The sequence below is a fragment of the Aegilops tauschii genome, chromosome 2 (assembly GCF_002575655.3).
Source record: "Aegilops tauschii subsp. strangulata cultivar AL8/78 chromosome 2, Aet v6.0, whole genome shotgun sequence".
NCBI lineage: Eukaryota > Viridiplantae > Streptophyta > Magnoliopsida > Poales > Poaceae > Aegilops > Aegilops tauschii.
The window spans coordinates 465,841,870-465,867,355 of record NC_053036.3 but is presented as its reverse complement, the minus strand read 5'-3'; the positions used below and the strand labels follow the sequence as shown (position 1 = coordinate 465,867,355).

Sequence of the window (25,486 nt, the reverse complement as noted above, 5' to 3'; positions counted from 1 at the left end):
GCCGATCATTGGGCAAGTCAATCAAAGTCCATACTTTGTTCTCATACATGGATCTCATCTCAGATTTCATGGCCTCAAGCCATTTCCCGGAATATGGGCTCATCATCGCTTCCTCATAGTTCGTAGGTTTGTCATGGTCTAGTAACATAACCTCCAGAACAGGATTACCGTACCACTCTGGTGCGGATCTTACTCTGGTTTACCTACGAGGTTTGGTAGTAAATTGATCTGAAGTTACATGATCATCATCATTAACTTCCTCACTAATTGGTGTAGGAGTCACAGGAACAGATTTCTGTGATGAATTACTTTCCAATAAGGGAGCAGGTACAGTTACCTCATCAAGTTCTACTTTCCTCCTACTCACTTCTTTCGAGAGAAACTCCTTCTCTAGAAAGGATCCATTTTTAGCAACGAATGTCTTGCCTTCGGATCTGTGATAGAAGGTGTACCCAACTGTCTCCTTTGGGTATCCTATGAAGACACATTTCTCCGATTTGGGTTTGAGCTTATCAGGATGAAACTTTTTCACATAAGCATCGCAACCCCAAACTTTAAGAAACGACAACTTTGGTTTCTTGCCAAACCACAGTTCATAAGGCGTCGTCTCAACGGATTTTGATGGTGACCTATTTAACGTGAATGTAGCTGTCTCTAATGCATATCCCCAAAACGATAGTGGTAAATTGGTAAGAGACATCATAGATTGCACTATATCCAATAAAGTACGGTTATGACGTTCGGACACACCATTATGCTGTGGTGTTCCAGGTGGCATGAATTTGTGAAACTATTCCACATTGTTTTAATTGAAGACCAAACTCGTAACTCAAATATTTGTCTCCGCGATCAGATCGTAGAAACTTTATTTTCTTGTTACGATGATTTTCTACTTCACTCTGAAATTATATGAACTTTTCTAATGTTTCAGACTTATGTTTCATCAAGTAGATATACCCATATCTGCTCGAATCATCTGTGAAGGTGAGAAAATAACGATATCCGCCACGAGCCTCAATATTCATTGGACCACATACATCTGTATGTACGATTTCCAACAAATCTGTTGCTCTCTCCATAGTTCCGGAGAACGGCGTTTTAGTCATCTTGCCCATGAGGCATGGTTCGCAAGCATCAAGTGATTCCAAAATCCCATCAGTATGGAGTTTCTCCATGTGCTTTACACCAATATGACCTAAACGGCAGTGCCACAAATAAGTTGCACTATCATTATTAACTTTGCATCTTTTGGCTTCAATATTATGAATATGTGTATCACTACGATCGAGATCCAACAAACCATTTTCGTTGATGTGTATGACCATAGAAGGTTTTTATTCATGTAAACAGAACAACAATTGTTCTCTAACTTAAATGAATAACCGTATTGCAATAAACATGATCAAATCATATTCATGCTCAACGCAAACACCAAATAACACTTATTTAGTTTCAACACTAATCCCGAAAGTATAGGGAGTGTGCGATGATGATCATATCAATCTTGGAACTACTTCCAACACACATCGTCACCTCTCCTTTTACTAGTCTCTGTTTATTCTGCAACTCCCGTTTCGAGTTACTACTCTTAGCAACTGAACCAGTATCAAATACCGAGGGGTCACTATAAACACTAGTAAAGTACACATCAATAACATGTATATCCAATATACCTTTGCTCACTTTGCCATCCTTCTTATCCACCAAATAGTTGGGGCAGTTCCGCTTCCAGTGACCAGTCCCTTTGCAGTAGAAGCATTTAGTCTCAAGCTTAGGTACAGACTTGGGCTTCTTCACTTGAGTAGCAACTTGCTTGCCATTCTTTTGAAGTTCCCCTTCTATCCCTTTTCCCTTTTCTTGAAACTAGTGGTCTTGTTAACCATCAACACTTGATGCTCTTTCTTGATTTCTACCTTCGTCGATTTCAGCATCGCGAAGAGCTCGGGAATTACTTTCGTCATCCCTTACATACTATAGTTCATCACGAAGTTCTACTAACTTGGTGATGGTGACTAGAGAATTCTGTCAATCACTATTTTATCTGGAATATTAACTCCCACTTGATTCAAGCGATTATAGTACCCAGACAATCTGAGCACATGCTCACTAGTTGAGCGATTCTTCTCCATCTTTTAGCTATAGAACTTGTTGGAGACTTCATATCTCTCAACTCGGGTATTTGCTTGAAATATTAACTTCAACTCCTGGAACATCTCATATGGTCCATGACGTTCAAAACGTCTTTGAAGTCCCGATTCTAAGCCGTTAAGCATGGTCCACTAAACTATCAAGTAGTCATCATATTGAGCTAGCCAAACGTTCATAACGTCTGTATCTGCTCCTGCAATAGGTCTATCACTTAGCGGTGCATCAAGGACATAATTTTTCTGTGCAGCAATGAGGATAATCCTCAGATCACGGATCCAATCCGCATCTTTGCTACTAACATCTTTCAACATAATTTTTATCTAGGAACATATCAAAAATATATACAGGGAAACAACAACGCGAGCTATTGATCTACAACATAATTTGCAAAAATACTATCAGGACTAAGTTCATGATAAATTTAAGTTCAATTAATCATATTACTTAAGAACTCCCACTTAGATAGATATCCCTCTAATCATCTAAGTGATTACGTGATCCAAATCAACTAAACCATGTCCGATCATCACGTGAGATGGAGTAGTTTCAATGGTGAACATCACTATGTTGATCATATCTACTATATGATTCACGCTCGACCTTTCGGTCTCTGTGTTCCGAGGCCATATCTGTATATATGCTAGGCTCGTCAAGTTTAATCTGAGTATTCCGCGTGTGCAACTATTTTGCACCCGTTGTATTTGAAAGTAGAGCTTATCACACCCGATCATCACGTGGTGTCTCAGCACGAAGAACTTTCGCAACGGTGCATACTCAGGGAGAACACTTTTATCTTGAAATTTTAGTGAGAGATCATCTTATAATGCTACCGTCAATCAAAGCAAGATAAGATGCATAAAGGATTAACATCACATGCAATCAATATAAGTGATATGATATGGCCATCATCATCTTGTGCTTGTGATCTCCATCTCCGAAGCACTGTGCTCGTGATCTCCATCTCCGAAGCACTGTCATGATCACCATCGTCACCGGCGCGACACCTTGATCTCCATCGTAGTATCGTTGTCGTCTCGCCAACTTATTGCTTTTACGACTATCGCTACCGCTTAGTGATAAAGTAAAACTATTACATGGCGATTGCATCTCATACAATAAAGCGACAACCATATGGCTCCTGCCAGTTGCCGATAACTCGGTTACAAAACATGATCATCTCATACAACAAATTATATCACATCATGTCTTGACCATATCACATCACAACATGCCCTGCAAAAACAAGTTAGACGTCCTCTACTTTGCTGTTGCAAGTTTTACGTGGCTGCTACGGGCTTAGCAAGAACCGTTCTTACCTACGCATCAAAACCACAACGATAGTTTGTCAAGTTGGTGCTGTTTTAACCTTCGCAAGGACCGGGCGTAGCCACACTCGGTTCAACTAAAGTGAGAGAGACAGACACCCGCCGGTCACCTTTAAGCAACGAGTGCTCGCAACGGTGAAACCAGTCTCGCGTAAGCGTACGCGTAATTTCGGTCCGGGCCGCTTCATCTCACAATACCGCTGAACCAAAGTATGACATGCTGGTAAGCAGTATGACTTATATCGCCCACAACTCACTTGTGTTCTACTCGTGCATAGCATCAACGCATAAAACCAGGCTCTGATACCACTGTTGGGGAACGTAGTAATTTCAAAAAATTTCCTACGCACACGCAAGATCATGGTGATGCATAGCAACAAGAGGGGAGAGTGTTGTCCACGTACCCTCGTAGACTGACAGCGGAAGCGTTATCACAACGCGGTTGATGTAGTCGTACGTCTTCACGATCCGACCGATCAAGTACCGAACGTACGGCACCTCCGAGTTCTACACACGTTCAGCTCGATGACATCCCTCGAACTCCGATCCAGCAGAGTGTTGAGGGAGAGTTTCGTCAGCACGACGGCGTGGTGACGATGATGATGTTCTACCGACGCAGGGCTTCGCCTAAGCTCCGCAAAGGTATTATGGAGGTGTAATATGGTGGAGGGGGGCACCGCACACGGCTAAGAGATCTCAAGGATCAATTGTTGTGTCTCTGGGGTGTCCCCCTGCCCCCGTATATAAAGGAGCAAGGGGAAGGCAGCCGACCAAGGGGAGAGGCGCACCAAAGGGGGGAGTCCTACTCCCACCGGGAGTAGGACTCCTCCTTTCCTTGTGGGAGTAGGAGAAGGGAAGGGGGAAGGAGAAAGAAGGAAGGGGGTGCCCCCCTCCCTAGTCCAATTCGGACTAGCCCATGGGTAGGGGTGCGGCCACCCTTTGGGGTCTATCTCTCCTTTCCCGTATGGCCCATTAAGGCCCAATACGAATTCCCGTAACTCTCCGGTACTCCGAAAAATACCCGAATCAGTCGGAACCTTTCCGAAGTCCGAATATAGTCGTCCAATATATCGATCTTTACGTCTCGGCCATTTCGAGACTCCTCGTCATGTCCCCGATCTCATCCGGGACTCTGAACTCCTTCGGTACATCAAAACTCAATAAAACTGTCATCGTAACGTTAAGCGTGCGGACCCTTCGGGTTCGAGAACTATGTAGACATGACCGAGACACCTCTCCGGTCAATAACCAATAGCGGGAGCTGGATGCCCATATTGGCTCCCACATATTCTACGAAGATCTTTATCGGTCAGACCGCATAACAACATACGTTGTTCCCTTTGTCATCGGTATGTTACTTGCCCGAGATTCGATCGTCGGTATCTCGATACCTAGTTCAATCTCGTTACCGGCAAGTCTCTTTACTCGTTCCGTAATACATCATCCCGCAACTAACTCATTAGTCACAATGCTTGCAAGGCTTATAGTGATGTGCATTACTGAGTGGGCCCAGAGATACCTCTCCGACAATCGGAGTGACAAATCCTAATCTCGAAATACGCCAACCCAACAAGTACCTTTGGAGACACCTGTAGAGCACCTTTATAATCACCCAGTTACGTTGTGACGTTTGGTAGCACACAAAGTGTTCCTCCGGTAAACGGGAGTTGCATAATCTCATAGTCATAGGAACATGTATAAGTCATGAAGAAAGCAATAGCAACGTACTAAACGATCGGGTGCTAAGCTAACGTAATGGGTCAAGTCAATCACGTCATTCTCCTAATGAGGTGATCCCATTAATCAAATGACAACTCATGTCTATGGCTAGGAAACATAACCATCTTTGATTAACGAGCTAGTCAAATAGAGGCATACTAGTGACACTCTGTTTGTCTATGTATTCACACATGTATTATGTTTCCGGTTAATACAATTCTAGCATGAATAATAAACATTTATCATGATATAAGGAAATATATAATACTTTATTATTGCCTCTAGGGCATATTTCCTTCAGGGGGAGGGGCTGCGCCCCCTCCTTCCTTCTCTTCTCTTTTCCCTTTCCTTGACTCTTACTCCTATTACTTGGAAGGGGAGATCCTACTCCCGGTGGGAGTAGGACTCCTCTAGGGCGCGCCATAGGAGGGCCGGCCCTCCCCCTCCTCCACTCCTTTATATACGGGGGCAGGGGGCACCTCTAGACACACAAGTTGATCTGTTGATCTCTCCCAGCCGTGTGCGGTGCCCCCCTCCACCATATTCCACCTCGGTCATATCGTAGTGGTGCTTAGGCAAAGCCCTGCGTCGGTAGCAACATCATCACCGTCATCACGCCGTCGTGCTGACAGAACTCTCCCATGAAGCTCTGCAAGATCGGAGTTCGCGGGACGTCATCGAGCTGAACGTGTGCTGAACTCGGAGGTGTCGTACATTCGGTACTTGGATCGGTCGGATCATGAAGACGCATGACTAAATCAACCGCGTTGTGCTAACGCTTCTGCTTTCGGTCTACGAGGGTACGTGGACACACTCTCCCCTCTCGTTGCTATGCATCACCATGATCCTGTGTGTGCGTAGGAAAGTTTTTGAAATTACTACGTTCCCCAACAGTTACAGGTTAGAGGTATTACAATATTTTCATTAGAGAATTGGGAAAATAAGCTAGAGGAACATAAGTCGATAATTGGAATGTGGTTTCTCTAGAGCTTATTTCCATCATAATTTCTCCAGGTTGTTTCGAAGAAGCCGTCAAAGTTGCTTGTGCACAATCTGGAGCTCAAGGGAATATATTGTTACCTATGAACGCGTTCGGTACGCTGCATACAGCCCAACCAGACCCGGGCGATGAAAACAAACTTGTTGGTTGCGTCTGCGGAGGCCTGGCTCACACACGAAACTTAAAGCACCCCAGAGCCTGGCTCACTGGAAATGCTCGATCAGCCGTTTCCAGCGATCTAGACCGAGTCGGGCACAAAAATAGAACACAACGTAGGGCGTGGTGCAAGGGGGGATCGAGGCAGAGATGGCGGGAGAAAGAAATCGGTGGAGGCGGTATGGCGCGAAATATAGCCTCACCCCCCATTTACTCGCTCACCCCTAGCTAGCTCTAGGACAAGCCCTTCCTCTATTGTTGGCACCGGCGGCTGCAGTTACTCAGATCTGCGGAAGCAGCGGCGGCAACAACTCTCTCCGGCAGCACCAGATTCTTCTCCCCTTCATCTTCAACTCTGTATGGCCATCTTCGTTTCAGCCATGCCCCTGTCCCACCGCGAAGCTGGTAAGCAACATACAACCCCCCCCCTTCCCTTCTCTGTTAGGTTGTTTGTTAGGACGGTGTAGGATCGATTGCGCCAGTGGTGACCGCACCATGGATGTCACCTAGGTTGTGGACGAACAGATGAAGCTTGCAATTCAAACAGCATCGCTGATAGCTGTGGTTCATGCCTGGATCATGTTGCTCCATAAAAGAGTTGTTCATCGGAACAAGCGTGTCATACAGTATGGTCCAATGTCAATCCAGGACCATGCGAGGATAGTAAATATGGAGTACATCTACAACTGCAATGACACCGAGGCTCTGTGGATGCTTCGAATGAAAAGAGCACCTTTCGTCAGGCTTGTGCAGATGTTCAAGAGCAGGGGGCTACTAGAAGATAGCATCCACGCCGTTGTGGAAGAGCAAGTTGTCATGTTCCTCCATGTTGTAGGTCATAACCAGAGGTTATTTAGGGTGATCCACAAGACGTTCAAGAGATCAATGGAGACCATTATCAGATATTTCATGCAAGTGTTGTATGCTGTTGGGGAGCTCAGAGAAGAGATGATCGGGTCACCAACCGGACAAACTCCTAGCAAGATTCGCACTAGCCCAGGATGGTATTCTTATTTCAAGGTGAGCACCACTCCTAATTCATGCCTTGACATGCTTGTATTGTTCTGTTATAGCCATAACATTATCTCTTCATGCCATTTCAGAATTTGCATTGGGGCAATAGATGGTACTCATGTCACTGCTCGAGTGTCGAGGTCACAATCTGTAGCATACAGGGGGAGAAAGCAATACACAAGCCAGAATGTTCTTGTTGCTATTGACTTCGATCTGAAGTTCACATATGTGCTAGCTGGCTGGGAAGGATGAGCACATGATCCTAACATTCTAAGTGACAGCATGAGTAGACCTGATGGCATCAATATCCCCGATGGCAAGTTCTACCTAGGAGATGCTGACTATGCATGTCAGCTGGGTGTTTTTCCACCCTCAGGAAAACCAGATATTATCCGAACAAGTTCTCTTGCAGGAACTATCTTAGGACTTCACATGAACTGTTTAATCTCAGACACTCCACCCTTAAGAGTTATGTTTGAGAGGGCATTTGGAACTCTAAAGAATATGTTTAAGATCCTGGATCAGAAGCCATTCCACCCTTAGCCTACCCACGTTAAGTTTGTTTTTGCATGTTGCATCCTTCATAACTGGATCCTACAATGGGGTTGTGATGAACTTGTGCCGGAGGAGAAAGATGAGACATATGATGATGTTGTCAGCTCCAGCCATGGTGTGGAGGCGTTTGACAATGAAGCCTGAAAGAACAAAATAATAAAGTGGGCTCAGGCAATGTGGGATAACAGAGGTCAGACAGGGATCTGAAAAAGAAGAAGAGACAACATCATAAGAGAAGAAGAACCACCAGTAGAGCAGCAGAAGAAGAAGATGATGATGATGCTGATGATGATGAAGAAGAAGAGGATGGACTATCATTTAGTTAGCATCGATGAACTTTCTCCTATGTAGCCATATGGCTCTTAATTTGTACCAATATTTTTTTGTAGCTAGGATAAACTGTCATTTGTTTTCTAGCTAGGACTGAAGACGATGTTCAACCCGTTTGTGTTTTAAGATCATCACTAGTGAGGAGTGGTGATCACGCCTTATGCCATTTGCAACCAAATAAAGTGTAGTTTGTCTAACAATAGCGACGCAGACAACCACACACCGCGGTAAAAATTACTTCAGCCTCAATGTAGTCAACCAAACTACATGCATATGTTTGATTTTTGCATACATTAGCTCAAACAGGCAAAATTCCTAAAAACAAAGATGTCAACCAAACGCGTCATATGTGGATTTTGTCCTTCTTGCATCTATGGTCTGTCTAATTAAATCTAGCTGAATGAGTACATGAAAAAATGAGTTCTGTACATAATTTAGTTGTGTGTATTCCCTCCAGCCCGGCTGAGTAGAAACACGGATGTTTGGTTGCAACCCTGGCTGAGAGGGATGCATGCAACCAAACCATGCCCATGAAGAACTAGCTCACGTTGGTGACGTTTGCTTCCCGGGAAATCACATAAGTTGTAGGGGCAAGGCAGAAAAGCGAAAATCCCCGGACCCGGATTCCAAGAGAAGTGCGATCCCCCTATTCCGCGGCGTTGAGATTCTCTTCATGTCGCGGCGTTGGGATTCTCGAGCTTGCCGTTGCCGGCCGGTGCAACGCTGTCTCGAGCTGATGAGCTCCGCCCGGCCAAACTCTGGCAGCCTCTTCGATAATTTCCAACCACGAAAGATACGTAGCGGCCTCGCGCTCCGACCGGGACGTGTGCCTCTCTGACAAACACACGCAGCCTGTGGCGCAAGCTGATTCACCGTCGGCACCAAGAAAAATACATTCAACTTTGTCGACCTAGTACTATACTGTTCCTAATTAATTTCCTCAACGTCGCTGTGGCTGTGTATGGTATTGCTACGGTTCCTGTTTCCCTCCCGCTGCCGTCCCAGCCGGAGCTAGTCTAGCAAGAGCAGTGTCGCATAAAAGGTATAGCTAGCTCAGTCATCTTGGTACCCCTGCATCATGGCTGGGAGCATCTCCTCCGCGCTGTTGCTCCTGCTTAACATGGCGGGTGCGCTGCTCGCTCCCTCTGCCAGCGCTCCCCAGAGCCTGCCGGCCTCCGCCGATGACGACGGGGACGTCGACTTCTTCTTCTTCCCCTTCCTGGTGCGCTACAAGAGCGGCCGCGTCGAGCGCTTCGTGGGCACGGACACCGTGCCGGCCTCCCTGGAACCCGCCACCGGCGTGGCCTCCAAGGACGCGGTCATCGACGCCGCCGCGGGACTGGCCGTCCGCCTCTACCTGCCGAGCCTCGGCAACAGCACGAGGACGAGGAGCGGGCGCGGCGACAGGCTGCCGCTGGTGGTGTTCTACCACGGCGGCGGGTTCGTCACGGAGTCTGCCTTCTCGCCGACGTACCAGCGGTACCTCAACGCGCTCGCGTCCAAGGCCGGGGCGCTCGTCGTGTCCGTGGACTACCACCTCTCGCCGGAGCACCCCCTCCCGGCGGCCTACGACGACGCGTGGGCGGCGCTGAGATGGGTGCTCGGGAGCGCGCGGTCCGGGGCGGAGCCCTGGCTGTCGCGCCGCGCCGACCTGACGCGGCTGCTCCTGGTGGGCGACAGCGCCGGGGGCAACATCGCGCACAACATGGCGATGCGCGCCGGCAGGGAGGGCCTGGACGGCGGCGCGGCCATCAAGGGCATAGCGCTGCTAGACCCGTACTTCTGGGGGAAGCGCCCGGTGCCGTCGGAGACGCGGGACCCGGAGGACCGGCGGTTGAACGACCGTATATGGAGCTTCGTCTGCGCGGGGAGGTACGGCGCCGACGACCCGGTGGTCAACCCGGTGGCCATGGCGAGAGAGGAGTGGCGGCGGCTGGGGTGCGCGCGCGTGCTGGTGACCGTGGCGGGGCTGGACGTGCTGAGCGCGAGGGGCCGCGCGTATGTGGAGGAGCTCAGGGCGAGTGGGTGGGGCGGCGAGGTGCGGCTGTACGAGACGCCCGGCGAGAACCACGTCTACTTTCTCTTGCAGCCGGACGGCGAGAAGGCGGCGAAGGAGATGGACGCGGTGGTGGCCTTCATCAACGGCGACCGGTCACCCGGGGGCTCGAAGCCAGAGGGTTCGGCCAAATACACAAATTTCTTAGGAACTCTCGCAGAAGGACAGGAGAAGAACAACGATAAATGGAAATCCAGTTGCGAGTGAAAATAACAAATTTAGCCAGCATTCACGGTTAAATTCTCATTGTGTTAATTCACGTTTGGATGTATCGTTCTCGTTTCCATTGCAGGAGTATTGAGTTTTTTTTATGAAAGGCACTCCGCGTTGCTTTCACTGAATACTGGAGCGGTCGTATTATTACCCCTAAGGGCGCGCTTGGAATGGTTGTAAGTAAATACGGGGATGTCCAGAAGAAGAAAAGAAAGGCCATCGCCTCCTGCCGTCAGGGCGACTTCCTCCGCTGCCGTCCTCCGGCGGCTCCCCTCTGCTGACGACCTCGATCGTCGGTGGTGAGGGGGGTCGCCGGATCCACGCGTGCGGATTGTTTTAGGCCTTAGTTTATTAGAGTTTTGGGTTGTTCATCGTCATGGCTTCGGCGATTGATGGCGGCGGCGACTAATAAATCTTCAGATCCTTCCCCAACGAGACGATCCGCTTTTAGGGTGGATTTGGAAACCGGACTGTTCAAGCAAGGATGTGCGGCGGCGGCGGCATCCTCGTGGTGGACCTGTGTCCTCGGGCTTCGCTGTTGCGACGGCGTTTGCTCCAGCGCCGGCGTGGAGCTTGGGAGGTAGTCCAGGAGCGGATGCAGATTGTGGTCTGCATCGACGACATCTGCAAGATGGTGGATCTGGGTTCGTGGTTCGTGGCATGCAGGTATGGTTTCCTCCTCCAACGTCTTAGTTGGGCGGGGGTGCCAGATCTGGAGTTCGATGGCGTGTCCGGAGTGTTGCCCCGGCCTGATTCGTTCAACGGCAATGGTTTCGCCTTTATCGGCGAGCCACCTTGGAGGTCCGCAAAGCTGCATATCAGCGATGGAGCCGCGTCGAGCTCGGGTGTGGAGGTGATCCGTCATTTTCTCCTTTGGTGTCTGCTATGATGGTGCCAGAGGCAGGTGAAGGACGTTGGTGTCAAGCTCAGAGGATTCTGCAGTCTTGTTTGTAATTTTACTTCTTGCTGATGTTCCTGTGTGCAAAAACTAGCGTTCTGCTGTCTTTTCAGTTTTGTCAGGTCGGCATGTACGTGACTTGTACTATGGTCGTTATGATATAAATAAGACACGTATTATCATGAAAAAAATACGGGGATGTTTTCTTTACACTTGTATCTTGCTGGCGGCGTAGCAAATTTCGGCTGGAAACGAAACGACGAGCCGAGGCCTGCATTTATTTTACAGGTGTATTAGAGGAAACACGACAATTCAATCACGGCCTAAGTGGTTCCTTGGTCGCATGAAGAACAAACGAAGAAGAACGAACGACCAAGGGTGTGGCTAGATCACAGTAAAATGACATAACATGTAAAAAAGAAGAAAGAAGAAGAAAATTTTGCATACATCTCAATGTAAGATATTGTGAATATATCAACTGGGACATAACAAAGTCTCAGTCGAACGACAAATTGAGCGTCAACATCTTTCCAGGTTATCAACGCAGTCAAGAGTTATATAAATTTGCCAGGCAAGGGCATAACAACAGATAGACTGCGATGGTACATATTACTCATAAAACAACATTAATAAGCATAGAAGGACCGGAGAAGAAGAACGAAAAAAGGAAACCCAGTTGCAAGTAAAAATTAACAAATTTAGCGAACATTCACGGTATTGTGTTAATTCACGTTTGTATCTATCGTTCCCGTTTCCATTGTAGGAGTATGAGTTTTTTTTTATGGAAGGCACTCCGCTTTGCTTTCACTGAACACTGGAGCGGTCGTATTATTATCATCCCTAAATGGCCTCTTTTTCAAACTTAAGCACGCCAGTGGCTCCGGGGTCGCAAGAAGAACAAACGACAAATTGAGCGGCAAAATCTTTCCAGGTTGTCAACGCAGCCAGAGTTATATAGATTTGCCAGCCAAGGGCATAACAACAGATAGACTGCGATGGTACATATTACTACTCATAAAACAACATTAAGCATAGAAATTTGTAAAACGGAGGCCCAGCCAAGGAGAGTCTCTCCTCTCGAATTACTTCCGTTGGGCAGGCTGCAGAAATGCAATAATGCACTGCGTCTAGTTCTCAATTTCTAAATAGAAAATAACATAATTTAGATTCGGATTTTATACAATGGCCACTTGTGGATGGCATCCCGAACCAGGGCAAGAACAGATGACTCGGAACGGGCATCACTGCTTGAAGCGCTGCAGCGACAAAGATTTATTCAGTCAACTGTAGCATTTTAAACAAGAGCTACAACAATGAACCACGTAAAAGGTTTGCTTTAACTCACATCATTGGGTCCACGAGCATCCTTGAATTGCTCCGATATCTCCTCCCTCGCTTGTTTAGCTGAAGATAGAGAAGCAAAATTTGTCAGCTTTTTAGCACAAATAAGGCATTAAAATTGAAACCATAGTTTCAACTAATGTGATCAACAATGAAACACAAACGCGCATAAAAAATATCCTCATACTGTATAGCATCTTCATAACAGGAAAATAAACTACAATCAATACATATCTGCAATTGGTGTAATATGAAGATATATGACAAATTTCTACCACAAACAAAATGATTTTACATATAAATCACTACAAAAATCAGTGATGCTAACGTTCAGACAAGATATTCTCAAACCAATATTCAGCGAAGTTGGTGAAACATTAATGAGCGACACTCAAGCATTAAGAAATCAGTATAGTGACATTACCTTTAGAAGAGAGATCCTCCAAAGTCCTGTTGGTCCTCACAGCAAACCTCTGGAAGGCACGGCTGCACAGTAAAAATAAACATCTTGCTCAGAACAAACAGCACCAAGGTAACTAAACAGAAACTAACGGATACCAAGGGAAACTCATGGTGCCTAAACAAAGCGGTTAATAATACTCCTCGGTGGCTACTCGACATCAGAGTAAAATATAACAAGATGACACAAGAAAAACTCAACAAGCTCCGCCTCATCCAAAGCATAGGAAACAAACTCAGATACCAGCTCAAGGACATAAATCAATCAGAATTTTAAGAGAAATAACAAAAATTCATTTACAGAGTCAGAATCCGAAGTAAGTCAAGCAGCACAGATCCACCCGAAGCGGACCCTAAGACTGGGGCGACATATGAAATCATCATCCTCTTGGATACTCAATGCTGACACTAAGGCATGTTTAGTAGAATGGTTATAACCATCAGAAGTTTAAGGCAGTTCAGCGAAATGAATTATTGGCTAAGTGCCACAACTCGCATGGATTTGTTCACATACATAGATATCAGCAACATGCAAGTCTAAACAAAGCAGATTAAAAAACATCTTACTCAGAAAGAACAGCGACAAGGCAGGTAAAACAGACAGAAACAGAAATCAAGAACAACGGAAACTATGGTATCTCAAAGTAACATTTAAAGCAGACAAAAATATTTCAGAAGGCTGCAAGAGTGTGGTTCCTGAACAACAGAGTAACATTTAACAAGACAGCACAAGAAAAACTCAACAAGCTCCGCCTCATCCAAAGCACAGGGCACAAACTCATACCCGCTCATGAGGAGCTAAGGCAATCATAATTTTAAAATCAAATATCAAACCAATTCATTTACAGAGCCAGATTCAGAAGTATGTCAATCAGCACAGATCCACCAAAGCGGACACTAAGACTGGGACGACAAATATGAAATCATCACCCTCTTGGAAATTCATTGCTGACATCAAATCATCATTATAGGCATCAGAAATTGAAGGCAACTCAGCCAAATTAATCCTCGGCAAGGTGGCACAGCTCACATGGATTTGCTCACATAGCATGCTCTCTCCAGTTTCCTTGATCAAATTAAAATAATTTAACTGGCTAGGTTAAGGTTTCTCAAATGCAATTTTAATCAAAATTAAACAGGCAGACAAAGGTCGTCAGATAGGAGTGAATGACCATTTTATTCAAGTAATCACAGTTTGGTCATCTGAACTACGCATTTGTAATCATCACCCGAGCTTGCAGACCAATAAAAGAAACTACAAAAACAAACAGAGTTCAACCTCATTGATAATTATGCTTTCCACATGAAGAGAGTTGAGACATATGCTTGTCTATTAGTTTAGTTGAATCATCGGCCAAACAAACAAAAAAAGGGCAAACCAACAAGATAATGTGATAGGAGGACTGAGAATTTGGGTAGTCGGCAAGGCAAACAAATGCCAGTTATGGCTAACAAGACCAAATATCAATCTTCACCGTCCTCCATGGCAATTCTGACAATTTTCTTGAACAGCGGTAAAACAAAATGTTTCCATTCTCCAGAAAAGAGATGCAGTCAAGGTCATCAGATAGGAGGGAAATACTATTTTTGTTCAAATAAGGGGGCAACAAAACCATAAATATACATCAGACAAAAATTAAGACATAATATACCAAAAACCTAGTGCAAATGCTCCATGCACACTCAGTCCCTTAGATGTTCTTTGAATCGTGCGATCATTCCTGCAAGAATCATTACTGGTCTGCTAGAACTCATCGTTTCATGAAAAATCAAATTGATTACCAGCTAATAATCGTCAAACAAGAGAAAGGACACAAACACATATAGTAACTGTTGGGCAAACAGGGAATGAAGCACAACACACAAATGTAATGCGAATGTTGAATAACAACTCAGTCCCTTAGATGTTCTTTGAACTGTGCAATCATTTCCGCAAGAATCATTATAGGTCTGTAAGAACTCGTCACTGTTGCCACAAATACATCATTTCAATCAAACCATGAAACAAAACGAGCCTATCAAAGCAAATAGCTCTGGCAACAGAATTCAGATGACACCTCAACTCGACACCTTTGGTTTACTTCAAATTAGGGGAACCTATCAACCAGAATCATTACAGGTCTATGATGGCCATTCCATATGAAGCACACAAATTTCTAAAAAAACAAAATTGAACATGCAAGAAACTTGTTTACAGAGTGTACATATGTTTGCCTCTTGGGAAACCTATGTGCCGACTCGGTCCCTTAGATGTTCTTTGAATCAAGCGATCATGCTCGCAAGAATCATTACAGGTCTGCAAAGGTTCATCACCTTCGCGGAGGACTCGTTGGATTTGGGGGATTTTAGACCAAAGTACAAAAAAATGACCTTTTTTCCTAATAATGATTTAAACTCAAATCCCAAAAATACAAACAGACCGCACGCATGCTAGAACAAATCATTAACAGCAGCATGTGTGTAAGAGCTGTGCCGCACCCTGCGTCATGGGGAAACCCTGCGAGGGCACATGAAATGGCAAGCCCGCGATACAACGAGATGATGTGGCTTCAAGGGAACGAATCGACCGGAGAGCCGATCCTCCCAAGGACCAGATGACGAAGCGCTACCAATCCGCATGGCATCAATCAAACCAAATCGACGACGAAACCTTCGCGAGACGACGACGCGTAGATCTAACCTAAGTTCTGAAGGGAGGGAGGGAGGGGATGGGGAGGCAAGCATACTTGTTGGCGAGGCCCTCGACGAGGAACTCGTTGACGACGTAGCTCAGCGCCCTGCTGAAGATGCCGCCGCCGGCCATGGCGAAATGGTGGAGCGCGGAAACTTCGGGAAGGGGGCGGAGGCAGGCGACCGGTCAATTGGAACGGCGTTGTGAGGCGAACACTCGTAAAGAATAGCAGTTGGTTGAACTAGACCTGGGGAGCTCCTTTTTTTTTTTGTTTTGAGACCTGGGGAACTCCTAGTCGGCGCTGTAGGCGCCCGTTGGACAAGTGGCGCCTACAGCGACCAGCAGTAGGCCGCGGCCCAGTTACAACATTGCTAACAATCTGCTCTAAAATACAGCAGAAAAAAAAAGATTATTCCTGTAGACATTCGTGAATACCGGGATTTGAACTCCAAGCGCAAGGGTCAAGAGCAGTCGCTCATAACCACCAGGTCACGCTCATTCCGTTGACCACAAGTAGGAAAAACCTCTATTTGACCCTTCCTCTTGTTAACATATATTATATATATCCAGTAAAGTATTTTAAAAAGAAAGTATAAATTCGAAACAGAATTCTAAAATATACTGAAAACAGGTACAAAGTTGAAAAAAAAAGGTTCATAGAAATTCAAAAGAGTTCGTGGAAATGAAAAGAGTTCAACGATTTTAAAAAAAGTTCACGAATTTGAAAAAAAATCGTCGTCTTGAGAAAAAGTTCACAAGTTTGAAAAAAAGTTCACAGATTTTAAAAGCAAAATCACAAATTTGGAAAAGATTTCATTGATTTTGAAAAAAGTTCATTGGTTTTGAAAATAAGTTCATCAATTTTGAGAAAAAGTTCACCAATTTGAAAAAAGTTCATCCAAATTTTAAAAAAGTTCATCTGAATTGAAAAAAAATGATTTTAAAAAAGTTCATCGAATTTGAAACAAAGTTCATTGATATTGAAAAAAGTTCACAAATTTGAAATAAAAGTTCACCGATTTGAGAAAAAATCATCGAATATGAAAGAAAAATCGTCGTATTTAAAAAAAGTTCATCAATTTTGAAAAAAGGTTCATCAAACCAGGAAGAAGAGGAAAATATAAAAGAAAAAAAGGAGAGAGAAAAAGCAAAAGCAGGAAAAAGAAAAAGGAAAAAAGAAAACAGGAAAAAGGAAAACGAAGAAAACAGGAAACGAAATATAAGATAAGAAGAGAAGATGATGGAAGATGTCAGATCTAATAGCGGTGGCTTAGTGGCAAGATCTGAGGGCTTGCGATGAACTGGTTGCTAGTTCGATTCCCCCTTTCAGTAGCAATCTTTTTGACATTTCGAAAGACATAGAATGGGCCGGCCCAGCTTGAACTGCTGCAGGCGCCCGTTTGCAAATTGCACTGTAACGGGCGCCTGCAGCGCTAAATAGGAATTGCCCTAGACCTGGCCATATATACATCGATGCCCGCGGGTACCTGGCCCAATTTTTTTTTTGAGGTAATGGGTACCTGGCCCATTTGGCAGGTGGTTGAACTAGACCTGGCCATCTGGGTTGTGCTACGCGGGCCATCGCGGGAGCATCTAACTGAAGAGTGCTCCTTCCGGAGCCCTTCAAGGGTCACTTGGGGTGGGCTGGGAGTGCGTCACTTGACACGCTCTCAGCGACCGTCACATGTCGTGTTCTGGGCGCTTTCTTTATTTTTTTTTGCACATGTTTTTGGCTTTTTATATTGGTTTCTTTTATTTTTTAGTTTTTTGGTTTTTCACCGGTCTTTTTTAACTTTTGAAAAAGAATGCAAAAAAATGTGTTTTCTTTTTTTCTTTCGTAAAAGGCACGGATTTGCTTTCACGAAAGGCACGGCCATGCCTCTTGGAAACAGAAAAAACACTTTTTTTGTCTTCCGCGAGAAGCACGCCCGTGCCTCTCGAAAACGAAAAAAATGAGTTTTCTTTTTTCCTGCCACGAGAGGCACGGTCGTGCCTCTCGGAAACAGAAAGAATGTGTTTTTTCCTTCCGTGAAAGACACGGATTTGCTTTCACGAAAGTCACGGTCATGCCTCTTGGAAATTGAAAAAAACGTGTTTTTTTCCTTTCAAGAGAGGCACCAATTTACTTCTCGTGGATGCATGGATTTGCTTCCGTGAGAGGCACGTCGTGCCTCTTTAGGAAAGGGGAAAAAGGACTCTCCGTTCAGTATTTTCGTCCGTTTTTTGTGAAAAAAGTTCTTCAAAACTGTCAATATGGGATCTCGTTTTGAAGCTCGACATGAGGAATCCAACGTGAAAATAATTCGAGATTTGGACGAACGGTTTAAGAGATAAAACGTTTTGAATAAACGGATTTACGAAAAAAGAAAAACTCCCAGATTGCGACTCGCAACCTGGGGAGGTGGGAGTGACCTTTGCAAAGAGTGCTACTTAGGGAGCGTTTGGTTATCCGGCAAGTGCTGGCTTAGCCTGGCCCGGCAAGGAAGCGAGGGATTTGGTTCCCGAGCGAGCCTGCCTCGTATCCTGCGGTTTCCAGCTTTTTCTCCGGTTGACCGAGCTAGCCAAATCGGCTTGCCTCTGTCGGCAAGGATTGCCTTGCCTAGCGAGGTAAGCTGGCTAGAGATCCAAACGCTCCCTTAATTAGTGATTTCGACATATCACACGAATTGACTTCTAATAGCGAGGTTTCGTTGGGAGCTCCTATACAGCGACCTGCATGTTGGGAAACTAGGGGCGCGCCCCCTCGCTTTCACGTGCGTCTTTGGGCCGGCCTAGGTATGGGGCGGGGTTCCCTTTTTTTCTTCATTCTTTTTTTCTTTTTGTGTTTTTTTTTCTTCTTTAAAATGTTTGGGATTTGAAAAATAATCAAAAATGTTCATAAATGCAAGTAATATTCACGAATTCAAAAACATGTTTAAAAATTTGGAAAAATGAAAAATTTACGAATTTTGATGAGAATTTTTGTATTTGTATGAAAAAAATTGAATTCCAGATGAATAGTTTTTCACTTTTGATGAATTTTTTTATTTGATGAAAAACTTTTAAATTTAGTGATTTTTTTTGAGTTGGATGAACAAATTATGAATTTGAGATTTTTTTTGAATTCAGTGAACATTTTTTTAATATGATGGCATTTTAAAAAATACATGGACATTTGTAAGGTTTCGATGCATAAAATTTGAATTTCAAAAAATGTTCCCTGATTTGAAAACATGTTTGAATTAAAAAAATCACCAATTGAAAAAATGTTCCCAAAATTTAGCAAATAATAAAAACGAAAATTAAAATAGAATCGAAAAGCCAAAAAATAAAAGGAGAAAAAAACGAAAGAAAGAAAAATAAGAAAAAAAACGAGTTTGGGAATGTTCTAGAACCTTTCCAAAACCGGTAACGGCTAGCTGGGCCGGCCCAAACAAACGCAGTGTGAAGCTAGGGTGTGCACGCGGTCGCTCAGCAGCGACCCGTGCGCCAATTAGGATCTGTCGGTTTCTTGGCTGTGTCCTCTAGGTTTGTGTCGGTCTGGTTTTCTATGTTTTTTTTCAAGAGAACGAATCCGTTGGGAACAGATGCTATCTCTCTTGCGTTGGTTTTTCCCTTGAAGAGGAAACGGTGATGCAGCAAAGTAGAGTAAGTATTTCCCTCAGTTTTGAGAACCAAGGTATCAATCCAGTAGGAGACAACGCAAAAGCCATCGAATACTTGCACAAACAAACACCAACTTGCAACCAACGCGACAAAGGGGTTGTTAATCCCTTCTTGGTTATTCGCAAAGTGAGATCTGATAGAGATGATAAACGGTAAAGTAATATTTTTGGTATTTTTGGTTCATGCAACGGAAAGTAAAGATTGCAAAGTAAAGAAAATAGGAAACTGAAAGTGTAGATCGGAAACTTATATGATGGAAAATAGACCCGGGGGCCATAGGTTTCACTAGAGGCTTCTCTCAAGATAGAATTTATTACGGTGGGTGAACAAATTACTACCGAGCAATTGATAGAAAAGCGCAAAGTTATGACGATATCTAAGGCAATGATCATGAATATAGGCATCACGTCCGTGTCAAGTAGACCGAAATGATTCTTCATGTACTAATATTACTCCACACATCGACCACTATCCAGCATGCATCTAAAGTATTAAGTTCATAAAGAACGGAATAACGCTTTAAGCAAGATGACATGATGTAGAGGAATTAACTCAAGCAATATGATGAAAACCCTATCTTTTTATCCTCGATGGCAACAATACAATACGTGCCTTGCTGCCCCTGCTGTCACTGGGAAAGGACACCGCAAGATTGAACCCAAAGCTAAGCACTTCTCCCATTGCAAGAAAAACCAATCTAGTTGGCCAAACCAAATCGATAGTTCGAAGAGGCTTGCAAAGATATCAAATCATGCATATAAGAATTCATAGGAGATTCAAATAATATTCATAGATAAGCTGATCACAAATCCACAATTCATCGGATCTCGGCAAACACACCGCAAAAGAGTATTACATTGAATAGATCTCCAAGAACATCGAGGAGAACTTTGTATTGTGAATCAAAGAGAGAGAAGAAGCCATCTAGCTACTAGCTATGGACCCATAGGTCTGAAGTAAACTAGTCACTCTTCATCAGAGAGGCGATGGTGTTGATATAGAAGCCCTCCGTGATCGAATCCCCTTCCGGCAAGTCACCGGAAAAGGCTCCAAGATGGGATCTCACGGGTACAGAAGGTTGCGGCGGTGGAAAAGTGGTTTCGTGGCTCTCCTCGATGTTTTTAGGGTATAAGAGTATATATAGGAGGAAGATCTAGGTCAGGGGGTCTACGAGGGGCCCACAAGGTCGGGGGGCGCACCCTACCCCCCTGGGCGCGCCCTCCACCCTTGTGGCTGCCTCGAGGCTCCTCTGACTTGCACTCCAACTCTCCTGGGTGTCTTCTGGTCCAAGAAAAATCATCGTGAAAGTTTTATTCCGTTTGGTATTCCTTTTCTGCGAAACTCTAAAACAAGGAAAAAGAAAAACTGGCACTGGGCTCTAGGTTAATAGGTTAGTCCCAAAAATCATATAAAATAGCATATTAATGCATATAAAACATACAAAACAGATAATATAATAGCATGGAACAATCAAAAATTATAGATACGTTGAAGACGTATCAAGCGTCCCCAAGCTTAATTCCTGCTCGTCCTCGAGTAGGTAAATGATAAAAACGGAATTTTTGATGTGGAATGCTACCTAACATATTTATCCATGTAGTTCTCTTTATTGTGGCATGAATGTTCAGATCAGTAAGATTCAAAACAAAAGTTTAATGTTGACATAAAAACAATAATAATTCAAGCATACTAACAAAATAATTATGTCTTCTTAAAATAACATGGCCAAAGAAAGCTTATCCCTACAAAATCATATAGTTTGGCTATGCTCCATCTTCATCGCACAAAATATTTAAATCATGCACAACCCTGATGACAAGCCAAGCAATTGTTTCATACTTTTGACATTCTCAAACCTTTTCAACTTTCACGCAATACATGAGCGTGAGCCATGGACATAGCACTATAGGTGGGATAGACAGTGGTTGTGGAGAAGACAAAAAGAAGGAGATAGTCTCACATCAACTTGGCGTATCAACGGGCTATGGAGATGCCCATTAATAGATATCAATGTGAGTGAGTAGGGATTGCCATGCAACGGATGCACTAGAGCTATAAGTTTATGAAAGCTAAAAAAAACTAAGTGGGTGTGCATTCAACTTGCATGCTCATGAAGACCTAGGGCATTTGAGGAAGCCCATCATTGGAATATACAAGCCAAGTTCTATAATGAAAAATTCCCACTAGTATATGAAAGTGACAACATAAGAGACTCTCTATCATGAAGGTCATGGTGCTACTTTGAAGCACAAGTGTGGCAAAAAGGATAGTAACATTGTCCCTTCTCTCTTTTTCTCTTATTTTTTATATATTTTTTGGGCCTTCTTTTTTGTTTGGCCTTTCTCTCCTTTTTTTTATTTCCTTACATGGGAAAATGCTCTAATAATGAAAATCATCACACTTCTATTTACTTACAACTCAAGAATTACAACTCGATACTAGAACAAAAATATGACTCTATGTGAATGCCTCCGGCGGTGTACCGGGATGTGCAACGAATCAAGAGTAACATGTATAAAAATATGATGAACGGTGGCTTTGCCACAAATACGATGTCAACTACATGATCATGCAAAGCAATATGACAATGATGATGCGTGTCATAATAAACGGAACGGTGGAAAGTTGCATGGCAATATATCTCGGAATGGCTATGGAAATGCTATAATAGGAACGTATGGTGGCTGTTTTGAGAAAGGATATGTGGTGGGTTTATGGTACCGGCGAAAGTTGCGCGGTACTAGAGAGGCTAGCAATGGCCGAAAGGTGAGAGTGCGTATAATCCATGGACTCAACATTAGTTATAAAGAACTCACACACTTATTGCAAAAATCTATTAGTCATCGAAACAAAGTACTACGCACATGCTCCTAGGGGGATAGATTGGTAGGAAAATACCATCGCTCATCCCCGACCGCTACTCATAAGGAAGACAATCAAAAAAACATCTCATGCTCCAACTTCGTTACATAACGGTTTACCATACGTGCATGCTACGGGACTCAGAAACTTTAACACAAGTATTTCTCAAATTCACAACTAACTATAATATCACCATCCTCATGTCTCAAAACAATCATTAGGAATCAAACTTCTCATAGTATTCAATGCACTTTATATGAAAGTTTTTATTATATCCCTCTTGGATGCCTATCATATTAGGACTAATTTTATAACCAAAGCAAATTACCATGCTGTTCTAAAGACTCTCAAAATAATATAAGTGAAGTGCGAGAGTTCATCAATTTCTATAAAATAAAATCACCGCCGTGCTCTAAAAAGATATAAGTGAAGCACTAGAGCAAATTTTGCCTATCTCAAAATATATATAAGTGAAACACATAGAGCATTCTAATAAATCATGATTCATGCGTGTCTCTCTTAAAAGGTGTGTACAGCAAGAATGATTGTGGCAAACTAAAAATCAAAGAATCAAATCATACAAGATGCTCCAAGCAAAACACATATCACGTGGTGAATAAAAATATAGCCTCAAGTAAAGTTACCGATAGACGAAGACGAAAGAGGGGATGCCTTCCCGGGGCATCCCCAAGCTTAGGCTTTTTGACATCCTTGAATATTACCTTGGGGTGCCCTGGGCATCCCCAAGCTTATGCTCTTGCCACTCCTTATTCCATAGTCCATCAAATCCTTACTCAAAACTTGAGAACTTCACAACACAAAACTCCAACAGAAAATCTCGTAAGCTCCGTTAGTATAAGAACATAAATCATCACTTTAGGGGCTGTTGTGAACTCATTCTTTATTTATATTGGTGTAATATATATTGTATTCCAACTTTTCCATTGTTCATACCCCCCGATACTAGCAATCGATGCATCAAAATAAGCAAACAACACGCGAAAAACAGAATCTGTCAAAAACAGAACAATTTGTAGCAATCTGGATATTTTGAATACTTCTGTAACTCCAAAAATCCTGATAAAATAGGAAGTCCTAGATAATTTGTCTATTAATCTTCTACAAAAAAATCAACTAAACATCACTCTCCAGAAAAAAAAATAAAAATTATTTTCGTGAGCGCAAAAGTTTCTGTTTTTCAGCAAGATCAAATTAACTATCATCATAGGCTATCCCATAGGTCTTACTTGGCACAAACACTAATTAAAACACAAAACCACATCTAACCAGAGGCTAGATGATTTATTCAAAGCAAAAGAGGACCTAAAAAAGCAAGAACAAAAAATAAAACCGGGTTGCCTCCCAACAAGCGCTATGGTTTAACGCCCTTAGCTAGGCATAAAAACACAAATAGATCTAAGTATTATCATCTTTGGCCTTTATCTTTTTATTGGAGTTATGCTCGAATCCGGGAGGTTCCTTTCGCTTCCCGTCATTTTCGGAGATTTTTAGATCTAGGGCATCCAACCGCTTATTGCAAGGAGTGATCAACATATTCATGTGGTGAAGGTTCCCGCTAACATTTTTGAGAGGTTCAAGAGATTTTTGCAAAAAATTTGTTACTTTGCATAGTTTCTCAAAAACTTACGTCTCTTCTTGAGTATGATGCAATCCCTTTTGTGGGGGTAGTACTCCTACTATTCCCTCTATAATTTCATACGCAATGATGGGATCAATTTCAATAAAATTTCCTTTGGCAGCGAAATCCAAGAGTTGCCTATGGGACATATTAAGCCCAACATAAAAGTTATGAAGTAAAATCTTGAAATTTCCCTCTAGAGTGCAATTACGATAGGATTCCATCATCCTATACCACTAGAAAAAAATACACTTTCGTGATGATACGTGTTTGTCACAGTAGGTCATGTTTTCTGTCATGCATGTACATCCATGACGATTTTATGACAGAATCAAGATAGTCATACATGTGCTGTCGTAGACGTGTTCCATGACATTACCAAAATTATCATCACGGAAGTGTCCACTTCCATGACGATAAATCGCGCATCATGGAAGTGATTTCGTCAAGGTTGACTGACACGTGGCATCCACCGTAGTGGGTCGCCGTTAAGCTATCGGGTCCAGTTTTGGATCCGATAACCCGCTAACAGCCCGGACCAATGAGGATTTTCCACGTGTAAAATTCTCATTGGCCGGAGGAAACACGTGTTGGCTCACTGTTGGGACAGATGTCATCCATTCATTGGACAGGAGGCGCCTATGATACGTCGACACGTGGCACGGCCCAACAGAGGCCCATTCCGGTGAAAACACCGGCCCGTTTGACTTGGTCAAAAGGTAACGGGCCGGCCGATGGAAAGCCTGTTAACGGCCTGTTCGTATAGCCCATTTACGGCCCGCTAACTCACGGCCCGTTATGGCCTATCGGAATCAAGCCCAGTAGCTTCATCTGGGCCATCCAATATGATTTCAGCCCGTTGTAACTTTCGGCCCATGTATGGCCCATGATGTCTTTCGGCCCATACGTGGCCATTTGTAACTCTTGGCCCATTAACGGCCCATGGTGAATCTGGCCCGCAATGAACAGTGTACCTCTTTATACCCATTAACGGCCCATTATTCCATTGGGCCATTTCCAACCCGTGTTATCTTTCGGCCTTCTCAGGGCCCATTTATTCTTGGGCTCATTTCCAGCATTCGATTACTTACGGCCCATTACTGGCCTTTTCTGCTTGTGGGCCAAATTCAGCCCGCGATTACGATCGGCCCGTTAATCCGTTGGGCCGTTTTCGTAGTGTCATCAAATAGGCCGATTAACGATGGCCCGTTATTGTCGGCCCATGAACGGACGATTCCAAATCTAGCCCATTTACGACCCATAACGCAGTCTGTTATTGGCCCATGTTTGGCCCATCGATCATACGACACGTAGAAGGCCCATTGATGCTACGGCCCGTAGAAGGCCCATTGTTTCTACGGCCCTTAGAAGGCCCATTGTTTCTACGGCCCGTAGGAGGCCCATGGTAACTACAGTAAATATGTAGCCCATGGTTATTGTGGCCTAGTTTTAAAA

At 43.9% G+C, this 25,486-nt stretch overlaps 3 protein-coding genes, 6 non-coding genes and 1 pseudogene across 9 annotated transcripts; 2 read left to right on the top strand and 8 right to left on the bottom strand.

Moving 5' to 3' along the window:
* Window positions 1–6,984: 6,984 nt before the first annotated feature.
* LOC141041125 (uncharacterized) lies at window positions 6,985–7,614 on the top strand. The gene is made up of 2 exons (XM_073507235.1): window positions 6,985–7,304; window positions 7,452–7,614. Exons 1-2 carry the CDS (start codon window positions 6,985–6,987, stop codon window positions 7,612–7,614), a joined length of 483 nt encoding a protein of 160 aa, XP_073363336.1.
* A 1,102-nt stretch (window positions 7,615–8,716) lies between these two features.
* Window positions 8,717–10,619, top strand: LOC109752123 (probable carboxylesterase 12). Its single transcript, XM_020310992.4, has one exon. The coding sequence runs from the start codon at window positions 9,326–9,328 to the stop codon at window positions 10,508–10,510; it is 1,185 nt and encodes a 394-aa protein (XP_020166581.1). The 5' UTR covers window positions 8,717–9,325; the 3' UTR covers window positions 10,511–10,619.
* Window positions 10,620–12,338: 1,719 nt separating this feature from the next.
* Window positions 12,339–16,139, bottom strand: LOC109752124 (uncharacterized). The gene is made up of 4 exons (XM_020310993.4): window positions 15,941–16,139; window positions 13,180–13,241; window positions 12,760–12,818; window positions 12,339–12,670 (listed from the first exon to the last, which is right to left on the bottom strand). Exons 1-4 carry the CDS (start codon window positions 16,015–16,017, stop codon window positions 12,656–12,658), a joined length of 213 nt encoding a protein of 70 aa, XP_020166582.1. The 5' UTR covers window positions 16,018–16,139; the 3' UTR covers window positions 12,339–12,655.
* On the bottom strand, window positions 13,517–13,602 carry LOC120975173 (small nucleolar RNA U31b). The gene has a single exon (XR_005771000.1). It is a non-coding gene; the product is annotated as a small nucleolar RNA U31b (small nucleolar RNA).
* Window positions 14,062–14,148, bottom strand: LOC120975172 (small nucleolar RNA U31b). Its single transcript, XR_005770999.1, has one exon. It is a non-coding gene; the product is annotated as a small nucleolar RNA U31b (small nucleolar RNA).
* Window positions 14,360–14,452, bottom strand: LOC120975105 (small nucleolar RNA snR60/Z15/Z230/Z193/J17). Its single transcript, XR_005770942.1, has one exon. It is a non-coding gene; the product is annotated as a small nucleolar RNA snR60/Z15/Z230/Z193/J17 (small nucleolar RNA).
* Window positions 14,615–14,694, bottom strand: LOC120975150 (small nucleolar RNA Z43; annotated as a pseudogene).
* On the bottom strand, window positions 14,892–14,979 carry LOC120975061 (small nucleolar RNA SNORD25). Its single transcript, XR_005770905.1, has one exon. It is a non-coding gene; the product is annotated as a small nucleolar RNA SNORD25 (small nucleolar RNA).
* LOC120975059 (small nucleolar RNA SNORD25) lies at window positions 15,101–15,188 on the bottom strand. Its single transcript, XR_005770903.1, has one exon. It is a non-coding gene; the product is annotated as a small nucleolar RNA SNORD25 (small nucleolar RNA).
* LOC120975060 (small nucleolar RNA SNORD25) lies at window positions 15,447–15,533 on the bottom strand. The gene has a single exon (XR_005770904.1). It is a non-coding gene; the product is annotated as a small nucleolar RNA SNORD25 (small nucleolar RNA).
* Window positions 16,140–25,486: the final 9,347 nt, after the last annotated feature.

Bases quoted from the DNA above. Each gene is read 5' to 3' on its own strand.
- LOC141041125 (XM_073507235.1), top strand. From the start codon at position 6,985: ATGTCAATCCAGGACCATGCGAGGATAGTAAATATGGAGTACATCTAC. The intron at 7,305-7,451 runs GTCACCAACCGG...ATGCCATTTCAG, and splicing joins CTCAGAGAAGAGATGATCGG to AATTTGCATTGGGGCAATAG.
- LOC109752123 (XM_020310992.4), top strand. From the start codon at position 9,326: ATGGCTGGGAGCATCTCCTCCGCGCTGTTGCTCCTGCTTAACATGGCG.
- LOC109752124 (XM_020310993.4), bottom strand. From the start codon at position 16,017: ATGGCCGGCGGCGGCATCTTCAGCAGGGCGCTGAGCTACGTCGTCAAC. The intron at 13,242-15,940 runs GTATGCTTGCCT...TTTACTGTGCAG, and splicing joins GTCGAGGGCCTCGCCAACAA to CCGTGCCTTCCAGAGGTTTG. The intron at 12,819-13,179 runs GTAATGTCACTA...CTCTATCTTCAG, and splicing joins GGAGGATCTCTCTTCTAAAG to CTAAACAAGCGAGGGAGGAG.